The following is a 15,562-nucleotide window of genomic DNA, read 5'->3' as shown; positions in this document are numbered from 1 at the left end:
TTTAACTTCGCCCGTAGGAAAACAGTTAAGTTTGATCACGTGATTCGGCGTAACGTTGCTGCTCACGTCCGGAAATACACGATTGTTGTTGCAAAACTTTCTCTACGGAGTCGAGAATCATTTTATTTACAGAAAAAAGCGACATTACCTGCTGTCCGCGGTCAGGAAAAAAATACGCAGGGAAATATCGCATCGATTTAATACAATTCTACATAAAAATGAATTGACGTCGTCTCGCTTGCTTCCTCCTCCTCCTCCTCCTCCTCCTTCTCTTCCTCCTCCTGGCTAAACTTCCTGGAAAGCAAAGTGAACACTTTTTCAGCAGTGTGAACACAGGAGATCAGTAATACCTGTATCATTAAGGAGAGAGAAACACAGAGGAAGCTGAAGGAGCTCCAGAATGGCGTGAAGAAGTTACAGCAACAGGAAACGCTTCATGGATCTGGACTCGAACTTTACACTGGAACTATTCAGAAGCTTCTGTTATGTCACCTGGATTATTATTATTATTCTTAGGATTTTTTCCCATTAGTTTAATTCTATTCTTGGTAACAGAGAGTTCATCTAATGGGTAAATTGCCCTGAAATGCGCTTTCATGATCCACAAGTGTTTCCATTTCCACTCATCGGCTCTTCTTCCTTGTGGAAATGTCACTTTATATGATCTCGAATCAAATTCATAACGTTTCACGGACAAACTGAACAATCCAAAACTTGTACATAGAATTTAAACAACATTAAAAACTACAAAACAAACCAATCAGCGTCACGATGGCACTATTCGGGCGCAAGAGTCGCCCCAAGTTGCTGTTGTTCTTCATGTGTGTTTCAGTGTTCGGATATTTCTTATTTCACAGAAGATCCGATGTGAGTCGTGCGAATCGGAGAGAAGTTTTATCTGATCTAAACCCTGAGCTGGACAATGAGCTCCTGCGCAGACCTGTGTATGAGAAACCAGCTTTAGACGTGGATGCGCTGGGCGAGTTGGGGAAAGCGGTCAGACTGGAGCTGACTGGAGAGGAGAAGAGAAAAGAAGAAGAAAGTCTCCATAAACACCAGATCAACATTTATGTTAGCGACAAGATCTCCCTCCACCGCAGATTAGACGAAAGATGGAATCCACTGTAAGTAAGAGTTGATTGCAAAATTTTGCACACTCAGTTTAAAGACATTCAAACACATCCCACCATTCATAATAACCTGCATATTTCTAGTGTTAATAACATGCATAGTTCTTGTGTTAATAATATGCAAATTTCTTTTGTTAGTTTTGCCGACGTCTTTTTCTGCTCATTTTACTTTCACTTTGCTCTTCTTAAGCAATTCTGTTACAACTTTGGCATGATTAGGATCATTGTATTACTTGTTATGACCAAGTTTGAACTATCTGCTTAAGTATTTCTAATAATCTAATAATCAGCTTTCCTCTCTCTCTCTCTCTCTCTCTCTCTCTCTCTCTCTCTCTCTCTCTGTCTCTCTCTCTGTCTCTCTCTCTGTCTCTCTGTCTGTCTGTCTGTCTGTCTCTCTCTCTCTGTCTGTCTGTCTGTCAGTCTCTCTCTCTCTCTCTCTCTCTCTCTCTCTGTCTGTCTGTCTGTCAGTCTCTCTCTCTCTGTCTCTCTGTCTGTCTGTCTGTCTTTTTTTTTAATTTTTTTTTTTAAATATTTGTTCTTCACTGTGATCACAAGTTCATGATGTGTATATATACACACCAGCATCCAACATCACACACACTACCATAGTGGTCTATACAGAAAAAAGTTTGAATACGTTGTTAATAGTGATTATAAACTGTTACTTTTTCACTTTTTATTTTAAAGTTTAAAAAAAAAATGTGTTTAAATAGTGTTATTGTTATTTATTGTTTGGATTTTTGAAAATTAATAATAAAATGTTGCAGAATCAACAATAATCTCTTACCATATTGGTTTCCTCTCATCTTCAGGTGCAAAAACCTGAAGTATGACTACCGGAGTTTACCCACAACATCAGTAGTGATTGCCTTTTACAATGAGGCCTGGTCTACTTTACTGCGCACGGTGCACAGTGTGCTGGAAACCTCACCTGACATTTTACTAAACGAGGTCATTCTTGTAGATGATTACAGTGACAGAGGTATGGAGGAACACCTACACTATATTTATTTCATCCTGTCGAGTTTTGGATCACACTTTGGACCTGAAACAGGAGTACTTGGTATTCTTGTGTTAATTATTCTATGTGATCCTTTAGAGCATTTGAAGGAGCCTCTGGAGAAGTACATAGCTGATCTGAGGAAAGTACGTCTGATTCGAGCAAGGAAAAGAGAGGGGCTGGTCAGGGCTCGGCTCCTGGGTGCTTCCATAGCCACAGGGGATGTGCTGACTTTCCTTGATTGTCACTGTGAGTGTCATGAGGGCTGGCTGGAGCCCCTGCTACACAGGTAAGATATCCATCCATCATGACATCCATCCATCCATACATTCAAAAAAAACTAAACATCCATACAGTCTTTATCCATTTATCATTCTGTCCATCTATCCATCCAAGCAAGCATCTATTGATCCATGTATGCATCCATTCAACTAAAAAAATCATTCATCTATCCTTTCATCATTCATCATTCTGTCCATCTGTTCAACCAATTGACCAATCAGTGTACTAATCTTCATGCCCCTGTCTCTCTGTTGTGCAGAATAAAGGAGGAACCTAGTGCTGTTGTCTGTCCTGTTATAGATGTGATTGACTGGAACACGTTCCAGTATCTGGGCAACTCAGGAGAGCCTCAGATTGGTGGCTTTGATTGGCGACTTGTTTTCACATGGCACTCTGTTCCTGAATATGAGCAGAAACGCAGACGATCGCCTACTGATGTCATCAGGTGCGAAATTCTGTAGAAAACTGCTAGCACGAGGTTAATATTTAATAAGCAGTTTAAGAGAACGTTTGTAAATAAAGCAATTGTCATTCTTTACACTGAACTAACATGTTGTAAAGTTGCTCTACCTGCTAGGTGTGATATTTTATTTTGGTAGTGCCTTCCAAAGTGTTTGTGCTGTAGCTATGATCTTGATGTTGCTGGTAACACTGGTAAATCTACCTCTCGGTGGAGAGAAAGAAAGAGAAAGAAGGAGAAAAAGAAAGACATGTTCGGTTTAAGACATGCCACTGCAGTTAAAATCAGGATATAGATAAGGACATTTGGACACACCTATAGTGTAAACAGTGCTTTCTTGCTACTTAAATTTAGTGTAAATATTACCACAGATAACTTTCTTTGTGGGGGGCACGGTGGCTTAATGGTTAGCACGTTTGCCTCACACCTCTAGGGTTGGGGGTTCGATTCCCGCCTCCACCTTGTGTGTGTGGAGTTTGCATGTTCTCCCTGTGCCTCGGGGGTTTCCTCCGGGTACTCCGGTTTCCTCCCCGGTCCAAAGATATTCATGGTAGGTCTCTGGAAAATTGTCCGTAGTGTGTGTGTGTGAGAGTGAATGAGAGTGTGTGCGTGCCCTGCGATGGGTTGGCACTCCATCCAGGGTGTATCCTGCCTTGATGCCGATGACGCCTGAGATAGGCACAGGCTCCCTGTGACCCGAGGTAGTTCGGATAAGCGGTAGAAAATGAGTGAGAGTGAGAGAACTTTCTTTGTATTTGTGTATTGACAAGAGGTAGTGAATAATATAATGAATGTAACATGTTGTGTTTATTTTGAATAGAGTAATGAGCTTAATGATTTCCTTCCAGATCTCCAACCATGGCTGGAGGCCTGTTTGCAGTCAGCAAGAAATACTTTCAGTATCTGGGTACATATGACACAGGGATGGAGGTGTGGGGAGGAGAGAACCTGGAGTTCTCATTCAGAGTGAGTATGCCTCTATCTATTTATCTAGCCAGCTAGCTACTGCTATAACAACTTCCACACGTCTGGGAAGTCTCCAAACTGGATTTTGGACCGTAGATATGGGTATTATCCCATTCTGAAACAAAAGCATAAGTGAGGTTGGGCACTGAGGTTAACAAGAAGTTTCCACATAATTCCAATTTATCCCAGAAATGTTCATTGGGGTGAGGTCTGAGGTTGTGGAAGTTTTGAGAAAATATCACACTGGTAGGAACGGGCAAGAGTAAAAAGGTTCAAAATTTATTTGTGCTGCTGAGCAACAGACCCAATGCTCTTTGTCAAAACTGAGTCTCCATGGACCTTGTTTTGTGTACAGTGATGCACCAGGTTTAGGTCTGTTAGTTCAAGTGAAGGGAAATGTATGCTACAGCATACTAGATATGTCGTGTCTGATCTTATCCGTAAAGGATTTGGGTTTACTTTTTCATTTTAATGGAGCAGAAGCCACGCCTACAAAGCCAAGATCAACTGATTAAACAGGTTAAATCAGGTATGGCTCCTGCTCTATTGGAATGAAAACATGCAGCCACACCAGCCATTTGCAGCTAAGATTGGACATTCACATTTGGCAAAAATACACTTGGCAATAAAGTGTATTTTTGATTAATCATATTTCACATATCATATTTCTTTTTACAGTTTAATTCAATTTCTTTTACTCCAATTGCTTTCACCAGATCTGGCAGTGTGGAGGGAGTTTAGAGGTTCATCCATGCTCCCATGTCGGCCATGTCTTCCCTAAAAAGGCTCCCTATTCGCGGAGCAAGGCTCTGGCCAACAGCGTGCGAGCAGCAGAGGTCTGGATGGATGGCTACAAGGATCTGTACTACCACCGCAACCCCCACGCTCGCCTGGTATGCTTACTGTCCTTTCTGTTTGCATGTCCTTATTGTGGGTTGTCATCTCTTTGTTTCCTCTCAGTTTCCTCTGGCCCATTTATCACATTCGCGTCCTCCAAATGACAGCTCAACAACAGCGTAAACAGACCCTGATTGATTACAAGGTCTATGAGAAATAAGATACAGATGCTTGGCTTAGCCCCACGCATATTCACGCAAGCTGTGAACATATTGAGTGACAGACAGCACTGAGTTCACTGCAGTTCTGAGGTGACATTCTCTGAGCTCAGTGTACGTTTACAAAGGTGAGAAGTGGCATGACTCTGGCAGCGCATATGTCTTTGATTTGCCCTTGAGTAGTGTCTGTGCTTAAAGAAAGATGGTGTGCAATGAAAAATTGATATAGTCGATAAATATGGAAAAAACACAACAGCCTATGCTGTTAAAAGAATAAAAAGAATACAATTCTGGATGGGTGTAGATTGATGTGGCATGAAATAAACACAAAAGTGTTTTTTATTCATACATCGCAGCAATTTGCAAACAATGCAAATGTTTAACTCCATGGTCTCTGGTTCGATCTTGAGCACTGGTTACAGTTTTGTATGTTCTCCGCATGTTTTTACATGGGTTTCCTCTGGGTTCTCTGGTTTCCTCCCACAGTCTGCAGAGTGAATGGAGTGAATGAGTGTATGATTGTCTGGAGTACCATCCATCCAGGGAGAATTGCAGGTCAGCTTTAGTACTGGTACTTAGTATTAGATTGCATCATACCTTTTGAAAATATGTACTTGCTGACAAATTTGAATCATCTTATTTATTTTGTATACAACCTGTCACTGTATCGAGCCATGAATATTTCTGGCTTGATACAGCGCTTCTCCTCAGCCACTTGATTCAGTGTAAAAACTCTGTGGTTCTAGCAAACTGCTTTAAAAAAAAGGCCCAGTCACAATTATAAATTATTACGCATCTGCTTTTATGGTACCCAGGCACCCAGCTGGTCGTTTGGCCATTGCACTCTGATGAATCATCTTCTCATCAGTAGGGGAAGTCATCCATCACTACTCAGTGCTACTAAATAGCTCCAACTGGGTTCTGCTTCCAACAGCTGTCGCCTGCAAACAGCGTGTGCAGTACTCCTCTGTGGGCCATAGCTCAGCACTCCGAAGCGTCTGAGGTGGCAGGAATGTGTGCTGAGCATACACATTCACACAAACGAGCTCTCATGCCTCTAAAGGCACTTCCTTATAGTATGAAGGCGAGGCCACATTGTGATTATTCCTCATATCTAAGAAGTGATGACGTGGCACTGTGTAGGTGTTTAAACGTCTATGGCTTTAAAAACAAATCCTTGGTTGTTTGAATATATTGTCCTGGCTGAATGTTTGTTTTTTGTTTTTTTTTAGATGCTTGGATCAGCTACTTTGAAAGATAGTGCTCATAGTAATGAATCTCAACTTGTTTTGTTTTCAGCGTACTTGTTATGTGTCAGATTTCAGTATTATGGATTCCGATTTCTCTTTCCCAGATGACATCCATAAGAATTATAGAATACAGCTTCGTCTCTGGATCCTTATACTACTGAGCCATGTACTCTTTTGCTCTTTAAAGCAGTCACGGACTAAGAAATTATACTGGAATTTTGCGAGTGATATTGTACTTGTCTCTTAAATGTCTTTTAAAGGTTAAACTTCACTTTATGTACTTTCATGCAATCCCTGTGTGCTCTGGAGGTCTGATCACAATCTGATCACAAGAGGCAAGATTTCATTTACCAAGTGTATAACTGCGGTGGCTCCAAAGAAAATCACTTTTGATATCTCAGTTTTGTAAACTATCTTCTTTTTTAGAAAATATTTGCAAAGCTATTAATTACAGGTGCTATGCCTTTGGGAGGTTTAAACTGATCTACATAACAAATGCAGAATCTCTTCATAAAAATCTGGATTTTTATATAAATAATTCTGAAATTCTGACCTGATCCTTCTACCACTATTCAGCGACCGTATATTTTGCATTATGAAATAACCGCTCAAGCATAGTGTGTGGTCCATTATTAAGGACATGTTTAATGCCATTGTATTAAATAGTTGATGTTAATATAGACAGTATTACAATACTAAAAAAATCCAGTTGCTCTTTTTTTGTCTGACTGGCATTGAGCCACAGCAATACTGTATTTTATGCTTGATTTGTGATTGTGCAGATGCAAAAGGGATGTAATGATCACTGCTTATCTAGTGTACAGCATATCAGTTATAAGGTACATTAACACTAACACTTTCCTGTATGTCAGGTTTTCATTTTTTAGATTTTATCATATTTCTACCTAAATTATCTCTGGCCAGCAGCATAGTGTTGTTAAACCCACAGATAAGCTTCTAACTTTCTGCCATTGTGATTGTTGTCATGAACTGAATTTTAAAGGTAAATCTTAATTCAGGAGGTTGGTATACAAGAGAATATGTATTAAGGTAGCACTACTTATATTGTCCTATGCTTGAAATATCACTTTTTGCTTCTATTTCTTCATCTGTTAGTCAGTTTAAATAAAAGAGTGCTGAAAGATTTATGTAAATAAAATGTACATATTACAAATTTGTTAAAATAGCTGTCTATCAGGGTTTTCTATCATGAAGCTATATTACTGTCAGTCTTTTCCTTCCGGCGCTGGTCTTGTCCACACTTTCCACATACCCTTTTAAAAGTCACTGCTTCATATTCCTCCTCCAGTTTGCATGAATGTGTACCAGAAAGCCTACATGATGTTTTTCTTGTTTACTTCCTGTACTGCATGCAGTACAAACAGCTCAGATGAACCTATATTTCCCAACATAACCTTACTTCCTTTAGTCATTATTCTTTGTCTAAGGCCATGTTGGCACTATATGTTGAACACGTTTTTTTTAACGCAAAAACACACACATGACTATCTGAGACCCTGGCTGAGAACGAATTTCACACATCCAATAACAATGTTCATAACACACCCCCAGGTTTGCAGGATTCCCCTGCAGTGTTCCTTGGCAAATTAGACACTGTAAAAAAAAAAGCGTCAGTTTGTGTTTATAATTATCTAATTCTCTGTTACCTGATTTATTTACATGCTGACAAATCTCAGTCGGAGACGTTGGTGAATTTTTCGTCTAGTCAGCTCCATATTTTTGGTATTTTACAGTCAGGTACAGTGTTTTACAGTAAATCACATGCTTTACAATAAATCACATTTAAATGCATAAAATGCTAGAAATGATTTCTTTAAGTGTGTTTTTATGCATTTGAAAAAGCTCGGAACACCATATTCCCCTTCCTGAAATACATTTTGGTATGAATAGATTGAATATGTATTCTGCAGGAGTATTTCTGCACAACCATCTATCTGGTAAAACCTGTTTGTAAGACACAATGTTAGCTGTTTTGAAAATGGACTTTCTTTAGCTATTCTGCTTCTGAAAATGGATGAACTGCACAATATGTGTGGAGAAAATACACAGGTGGCCTTTATAGCAGGTTTACTTCTTATGATTTTACTCAACGTATCCCTCTGTGTGTGTAAATTGCTAGTAAATTTGGGTTTTGTAGTGGTGATATGTTCCGTCAGCAGAATAAAAAAAAAACTTTTTTTCTACTATTTGTTTTGGTTCGGCTTGGATCGAAGCGTCTAGCCTAAAGGTTCAATGTGAGGACCTGAGGATTTTTTGACTATTGCCCATAACCTTTTGTCTGCACTGTCTTTTGTCCTGCACTGTCTTATCTGTCTTGTTCTGCACTGTCTTGTTTGTATTGTCCTGCACTGTCTTGTCTGTCTTGTCCTGCACTGTCTTGTTTGTATTGTTTTGCACTGTCTTGTCTGTCTTGTCCTGCACTGTCTTGTTTATATTGTCCTGCACTGTCTTGTCTGTCTTGTCCTGCACTGTTTGCACCAGGTTGCACAGTTGCACTTTATGTGGCTAGGACTAACTTACTAAGTCCTTAGCCCTGTCTTTGTTTTATGTAGCACCTTGATCCTGGAGAAACGTTGTCTCATTTCACTGTGTACTGCAACAGCTATATATGGTTGAAATGACAATAAAAGCTTCTTGACTTGACTTGACTTGATCTTAAGCAGTTTTCAATTCTTTTAAATTATGTAATTGGGGGCACAGTTTCTTAGCAGTTAACCATTTTCCTCTAGTATTGTGGGTTTGATTCCCAGCTCTCTATGCACAGTGTTTGCATGCTTCAGAGGTTTCTTTTGTCTACTTCGGTTTTCTCTCCTACTCCAAAGACACATGTTGTAGCATCTTTAAATTGTCCTAACAACTGAGTCTGTGTGAGTAAGTGTGCCCTACCTTGTCCCCTGGCTTGTGCCCTTGGATAGGCTCCAGGCCTGCCAAAACCCATAGTAAGATAAGCTATTCAGAATATGGATTGAGGGATAGATAGGACTATGTAGTTTGTTTATCATTGTTTTTTTAACCTTTGACCACAGCATTACTTCCTTGTCTAAATTTGGCTTGTAAAAATGTGGGATGTGGTAGCCTAGTGGTTAGTGTGTTGGACTATCAATCAGAAGGTTTTGAGTTGAAATCCCAGGTCCACCAAGCTGCCACTGCTGGGCCCTTGAGCAAGGCCCTTAACCCTTAATTGCTCAGTTGTATAAAATGTAAATCACAGGATAAGGGTGTCTGCCAAATGTAAAAATATCTAAAAAATATAAAGCGTAAACAGTAATGACACCAGTGTTGTTATTAATGACAGTAATGACACCAGTGGTATACTGACAAACCCTTTAGTATGACCTTCATGACTCTGTGGAGATAATTAACTGAGGAGAAACTGCATTTTGTTCAGCATTCCAGATTAACAAGTAAAACCTTTTAGTTGCTCTGCTTTAACAGTGTATTCTCTGCTGGCTCACCTTGGCCTGCTGTGGGTGAATTTGTCCCAGGGTTCCTGGCATGTCTGATACTGATAGATATAAACAAGCTTTAGCCATAACTAATTTTAGCTAGCAAAAGAAAACTATTGTTCTGATTGCTTCCAATGTGTGTATTTTATTATCTAATCTGTGTATTTTGTTCTCTAGCCTGTCAAACACAATAGGCATGATTATACACACCAAGGGCAAGCAGACACCCTAAGCTAGTTTGAAATACAAAATATAGAGAAGCACACAGATACCATTAGTCACTATCGGGTAATTATTGGGTAACAATACGAACTCCACAATAGACTTCTCACACTCTTAACACCTTGATTGCTTAAAACTCCTGTAGTCTTGTGAATAGGTTAATTGTTCCTTTTTTAGGCAAAACTTTAATATAGCGTGCATACAATGTTCATATCACATTTTTAGTGACTTTTGCACTTTTCATCACACAAAACTAGGAGGCCTTTGGCGATGTGACAGAAAGGAAGAAGCTAAGGATGCGTCTTGGCTGTAAGGACTTTAAATGGTTCCTGGAGAATGTCTATCCAGACATCCATGTCCCAGAGGATCGACCCGGCATGTTTGGAATGGTAACATAGCCAAGGATGTATCTCATTTTAGTTTAGAAATATAACTGCTTTTAATGCTATCTTACCTTTTTTTTTTTACTTCTAGCTAAAGAATCGAGGGATGTCTGACTATTGCTTTGACTACAATCCACCCAGTGACCATAACGTGGCGGGCAACAGGATCATTCTGTATCAATGCCATGGCATGGGCCAAAACCAAGTAGGAAGCTTTTGGAAAAATTTCCACAATATGAACAGAATTGCCTTCCACTGTAAATCCTCATCTTTCTGCAATTTACTCTTTCTCTTCTTTGTCACTCTAAGATTTGTAACAGTTAAAAAAACCTTGTGGTTCTGGTGGTTAATAGATGCCTTGGTGTCAGTGAATCCTAATGTTTCTGTTCTGTCTGTGGCTAGTTTTTTGAGCATTCTTCATACAACGAGATCCGTTACAACACAAGGGAGCCCGCAGGCTGTGCCGTGGCCGATCCCATCTCTACCTTCCTCAGCATTAATTTATGCCGAAAACCAGACCAACCCGTCCCTGAAGACCAGAAGTTTGTGTTCAGAGAGGTGAGACTTGACTCACTAGAAATCAGTCCTGTGGCATAAAAAAAGAAATGTGAAAAACAGCAGGAGTCGTGTGGTACTAGAATTAGCTTCAGCAGGCATTTGATTATTTATATACGGTCACAGTAATGAGCAGCTTGGCATTTCTGAATCTGCAGTGAATATTTAGAAAAGACATTTGGGAATATAGTTAGCAAACTCATTGCCACCAGAATGCTTAGATCAGTTTTGCTGACCATATGCTGATAAATAGCATTACAGCTGGCCGGATATGACAGGATGCTGATCACGAGAACATGTTTAATCCGATGTGGTTTATAAACTCAAAAGTTTAAACACTTTCTCAATGTTGTGAGGAGTGAAATCCAGTGAGCTGAGTGTGACTGTAAGTGCTAAAGGAGACCAGAGTTTGTTGGATTTATAAGGGGAAGGGTGAAACTCAGGATTGTGCCGGTGCCCATGTTTGAGCAGGCCTGAGGCCTTGGAATGCTCTCAGAGAGAAAGAGCAAAAACACTGACATTCAGCTCTGTTATTCTGTAATTGATTGAACGAGGTGCCGTTGGCTAACCCCGCAGGGCGCCTCATTTAAAACCAACAAACCTCTATTTATGCTAGTGTGTAATGAATTGTTGTACTTTAAAAATACAAACATAAAGATTTCCCCAAAACAACACAGAAATGTCACAAAATGGAGAAATCTCATTTAATAGCTCGCTGTGTGCACAGGTTTGAGCCTCTTCGTTCCAGTAAAGTGGAATTGTAAAGCTATAGCAGACATCTTATACAATTGTGTGCACATATGGTGCAGGACCTCCATCTTTTAGCTGTATAGCATATAGTCAAAACATTTTTTTTTACATGGGGTTTATCTGGCTGCTACAGTGGCACCTTCCTACATATTCTCTACATTTCACATCTGCAACATACAAAAAGCATTATTGCTGTTTATTGATTATCTCAGCAGCTGACTTTCATTTTAAATGAGTTTCAAGTAAGTTGGTATTCTGTCCTTTTCTCACTACCACCAGTAGGATCCAAATTATTGTGTTGGATAATCAAATATGTAATAAGATTTTAAAATACTGGCATTAGGGGGCACGGTGGCTTGGTGGTTAGCACGTTCGCCTCACACCTCCAGGGTCGGGGTTTGATTCCCGCCTCCACCTTGTGTGTGTGGAGTTTGCATGTTCTCCCCGTGCCTCGGGGGTTTCCTCCGGGTTCTCCGGTTTCCTCCCCCAGTCCAAAGACATGCATGGTAGGTTGATTGGCATCTCTGGAAAATTGTCCCTAGTGTGTGATTGTGTGAGTGAATGAGTGTGTGTGTGCCCTGCGATGGGTTGGCACTCCGTCCAGGGTGTATCCTGCCTTGATGCCCAATGACGCCTGAGATAGGCACAGGCTCCCCGTGACCCGAGGTAGTTCGGATAAGCGGTAGAAGATGAATGAATGAATGAATACTGGCATTTTCCTCAAATGTTTTTTCCTACTGTGTTCACCATCTTTGTTATTTTTTCTTTTTTTTAAATGAAGTGTATAGTGAAGCAGTGGTAGGTATTACAGCTAGAATTCTTTGTTTCTGTTTTAACAGGATGGGACTTTGTACCACGTCCAGACTCAGAAGTGTGTCGAGGCCATTCAGAAGGTGGACAACAACAGTCCTGGTCCTGCTCTTCGTCCATGCAGCGGCTCGACCCACCAGCAGTGGTTCTTTCAGGAGAGGACACGTATTTAATAGTGAAATCTTACACCATTTCCTGTAAAGCTCCAGAGCTTAAAAGTACATCTGACCGAGGCTGATTCATGGATTCTCTGCTGTACCATCCTCTTCATTTTGATATAAGGAAGTGAAGATTCTTTCTTTTTATTTATAATTTAATGAAACACCATTAAAACTGCGGCAGCTTTGATGGATTAGGAGCAATGACTTATTTCAGTATGACGATCACTGCCTAGTTTCAAGTGTTTTGGATCTCTCAGTTTGAAGACCTTGAATTGATTTTTCTTCCTTCAGTGCAATAGATCTTACTTTTCCTCAAATCAAATACTCATTGTTGCTAGCCAGTATGCATTCAATATGTTTAAATATTTTTTAAAACAAATATGGTGATACATTGAAGGAGCAGTGGTTAAGATTGGTTTCATTTTCATGATCTCCATGTGGCTGTCTGGGTTTAGTTTGGGGCCATCAGTTTCCTCACACCTCCTAAAATCCTAATATTGAATTGGTAAATATATTAAATATGCCACTAGCTCTTAATGAGTCTGTTAATATGTGTATGTAAAACTGGTGGCTTGTTTAAGATGCATTTCTTCCTCATACCCAGTGTAATTAAGCTGGGCTTGTCTAGCTGATCTAGGTCTAGCTAATAGTGTGCCACAGAACTGGGATCCTGCAGAACACAACAAAAAATCATGGGAAAAACAACGTCGGACAAAAGACCATGCTTTGTACTGCATTTGCTGTGCATATACCTTTGCCACATGCTGGCAGAGCTGGCATTTCTACCTCTGGGTTTTTGTAGTGTTTTCAGGGGAATACCGATTGCCTTCTGGGTCATTTTTGGTCCAAATACAGATTATATGAATATTTTATTATTCATACAATATAATTAGATGAATGTTTGGACCAGTAAACTGATATAGATACAGATAACTCCTGGTTATTAAAAATGCACTATGTGGGTACTGTAAACCAATTTTAAATCATATTGTCTATCATTTGCTTGTTTTTGGCAGCTAGGTCACTTGATAAAATTTTTTTGGGCTGGTTAGAGGGTTGAACATCTGCAGTGGTGCAGGCTGAGGCAATACTCAATACAAACCACTTGATGGTGCCAACTCCTCCATTTTTCTTGTGTTGATCTTCAGTGTTTGAGAGAACATGGAAAACACAGATCACATGAAGCTGGTTTAAACAGATTGCTAAATTCAGATTGATAGCTTTAATAGTATCAAAGCATTTACTGATCTAAATATTACTGATATAAATCCAAAAGCAAATTTAAAAAACTATACATATGGCTAAATATTTTTCTACTGAGTGATCACTGTGCTAATTCGATGATGGGTGTGAAGTATATGGATTAAGTTTAGATGCATGTTAATGAATTAAGCAATACGAGACCATATACGATATGATCAGTATATGGTGAACATTTATTACTGTGGTTTACTGCTATATTAACAGATGTTGTTCATCAAACAGCCATTTCTTTTCTTATTTATAGTTTTATCGAAGTTGTGGGGCCTTAGCTGGTTATAAAATGAATCAGTTGTTGAAACATAGAAAGTTGATTTAATATTTTGCTAAAGTTTAATCATGTGCCTAATTTGGATTAAATGAATGAGATGCACACATTAGGAGCTTGCAGAATTAAACACCAGGAACTGTTTATACAGACTGACCAGTGACCTTTGAGATACTACACAGATGTTCATAAAACTTCCAGGGATAAACAGGTAGTTGTCAGTTTGTTTATCTGTGGATTTTCACTGGAGCACTGAGAGACCTTGTGCTGTCAATCAAATCTCAGGACACTGCACAGGATTCAGCAGACAGTGAGAAGAAATCCGACCTGTTATGGGACGCTTGTAATGCTGAGATGAACCCTTATGATCTGTTTGGGTTCACATCATGTTATGATCTGTTCAAAATGAAATTCGTTTAACGTTACATTAACAAATATTACATTGTTGTATGATTCATTCAGTTGAAATATATAATGTATTAAACATGCCCACAATGTCTGATACTGAGGTAGCTATTGATTTAGCTACTATCCAGTATAGCTGGTTTTGTTATGGGCTTTTGATTTTATTTGTGTACATTTATGTGAACCACCATCACAGTGGAATCTAGTGAAAAGAAATGCCAAGCTTCTTTTCCATAGTTCAGGTTTCTTTATTGTAACCTTTTATTAAGGTAGGATTTGAAATAATTTAAAATTTAATAAATATACATATATATTTAATACAAGTCTAATTGATATGTAGCAGGAGTAAAATTCAGGTAATTGATGCAGTTAATTAAGTGACCTTGACATATCTGAAATCAAGCATTTAATTCCATAAATTTCTATAATTTTTGGTGTACTGGTCTATATTAACATGTTCAACAGTTTTGTCTTTTGAATTTAACATGAAAGTAAAATAATTAGAATATTAAAGAAATCCTGAATTGCTCCATTTTTGTCTGAGAACATGCATCATGCACATGTTTTCTAGAAACAACGGAACATTAATCTTTCCATCCACAGCATATTTTAAAGAAACCTCTTACACTCATTTACATGTTTCTGTTGTAAATTGACCATGAGGATAGACTAGACTATGTTGGGATTATGCTGACGTTTTCTCCCGAAGTTTACTGCCAGTTCAAATTTTACCATGGCTATGCTGCAATTATGGAAGGAGAGGCAAATGCATGACAACCCCAATACTTTTTTTTTATCTCATTTCTCTCCTTTACTATTTTTACAGTTTTGGTGTGGTTGTATGTGGTTTGTGTCCTCATTTGCAACTGAGTCTTCGAGGTTGAAACATGTGCAGCTTGTGCCCTGCAGTCCTTCCTCATGACTCATTCATGACGTGTGTCTGCTGGTATCTCACACACTGTGTGGGTCTCCTTTGTTCGATGCCATCCGCCTTACACTTGGGTGGTGGTGTTGGGATAAGCAGCCCCCCATTGCTGATCTGTTACAGTACACACTGCGGGACTTTCAGCAGAGGGGGCCAAGGACCTCTTCTTCCTCGATCATGAAAACAGAACTCAGCCTCTGTCTATTTGTTGTT

At 39.3% G+C, this 15,562-nt stretch overlaps 1 protein-coding gene across 1 annotated transcript; it reads left to right on the top strand.

Annotated features, from left to right (window-relative positions):
- The first annotated feature begins 53 nt into the window (after positions 1-53).
- Positions 54-14,588, top strand: galnt12 (UDP-N-acetyl-alpha-D-galactosamine:polypeptide N-acetylgalactosaminyltransferase 12). Its single transcript, XM_060896850.1, has 10 exons — positions 54-1,124; positions 1,943-2,112; positions 2,230-2,419; positions 2,672-2,857; positions 3,721-3,838; positions 4,555-4,731; positions 10,090-10,221; positions 10,307-10,420; positions 10,618-10,773; positions 12,360-14,588. Exons 1-10 carry the CDS (start codon positions 772-774, stop codon positions 12,501-12,503), a joined length of 1,740 nt encoding a protein of 579 aa, XP_060752833.1. The 5' UTR covers positions 54-771; the 3' UTR covers positions 12,504-14,588.
- The last annotated feature ends 974 nt before the right edge of the window (positions 14,589-15,562 follow it).

This window comes from Tachysurus vachellii, chromosome 21 (assembly GCF_030014155.1).
Source record: "Tachysurus vachellii isolate PV-2020 chromosome 21, HZAU_Pvac_v1, whole genome shotgun sequence".
NCBI lineage: Eukaryota > Metazoa > Chordata > Actinopteri > Siluriformes > Bagridae > Tachysurus > Tachysurus vachellii.
This window is presented reverse-complemented; position numbering and strand designations above follow the sequence as displayed.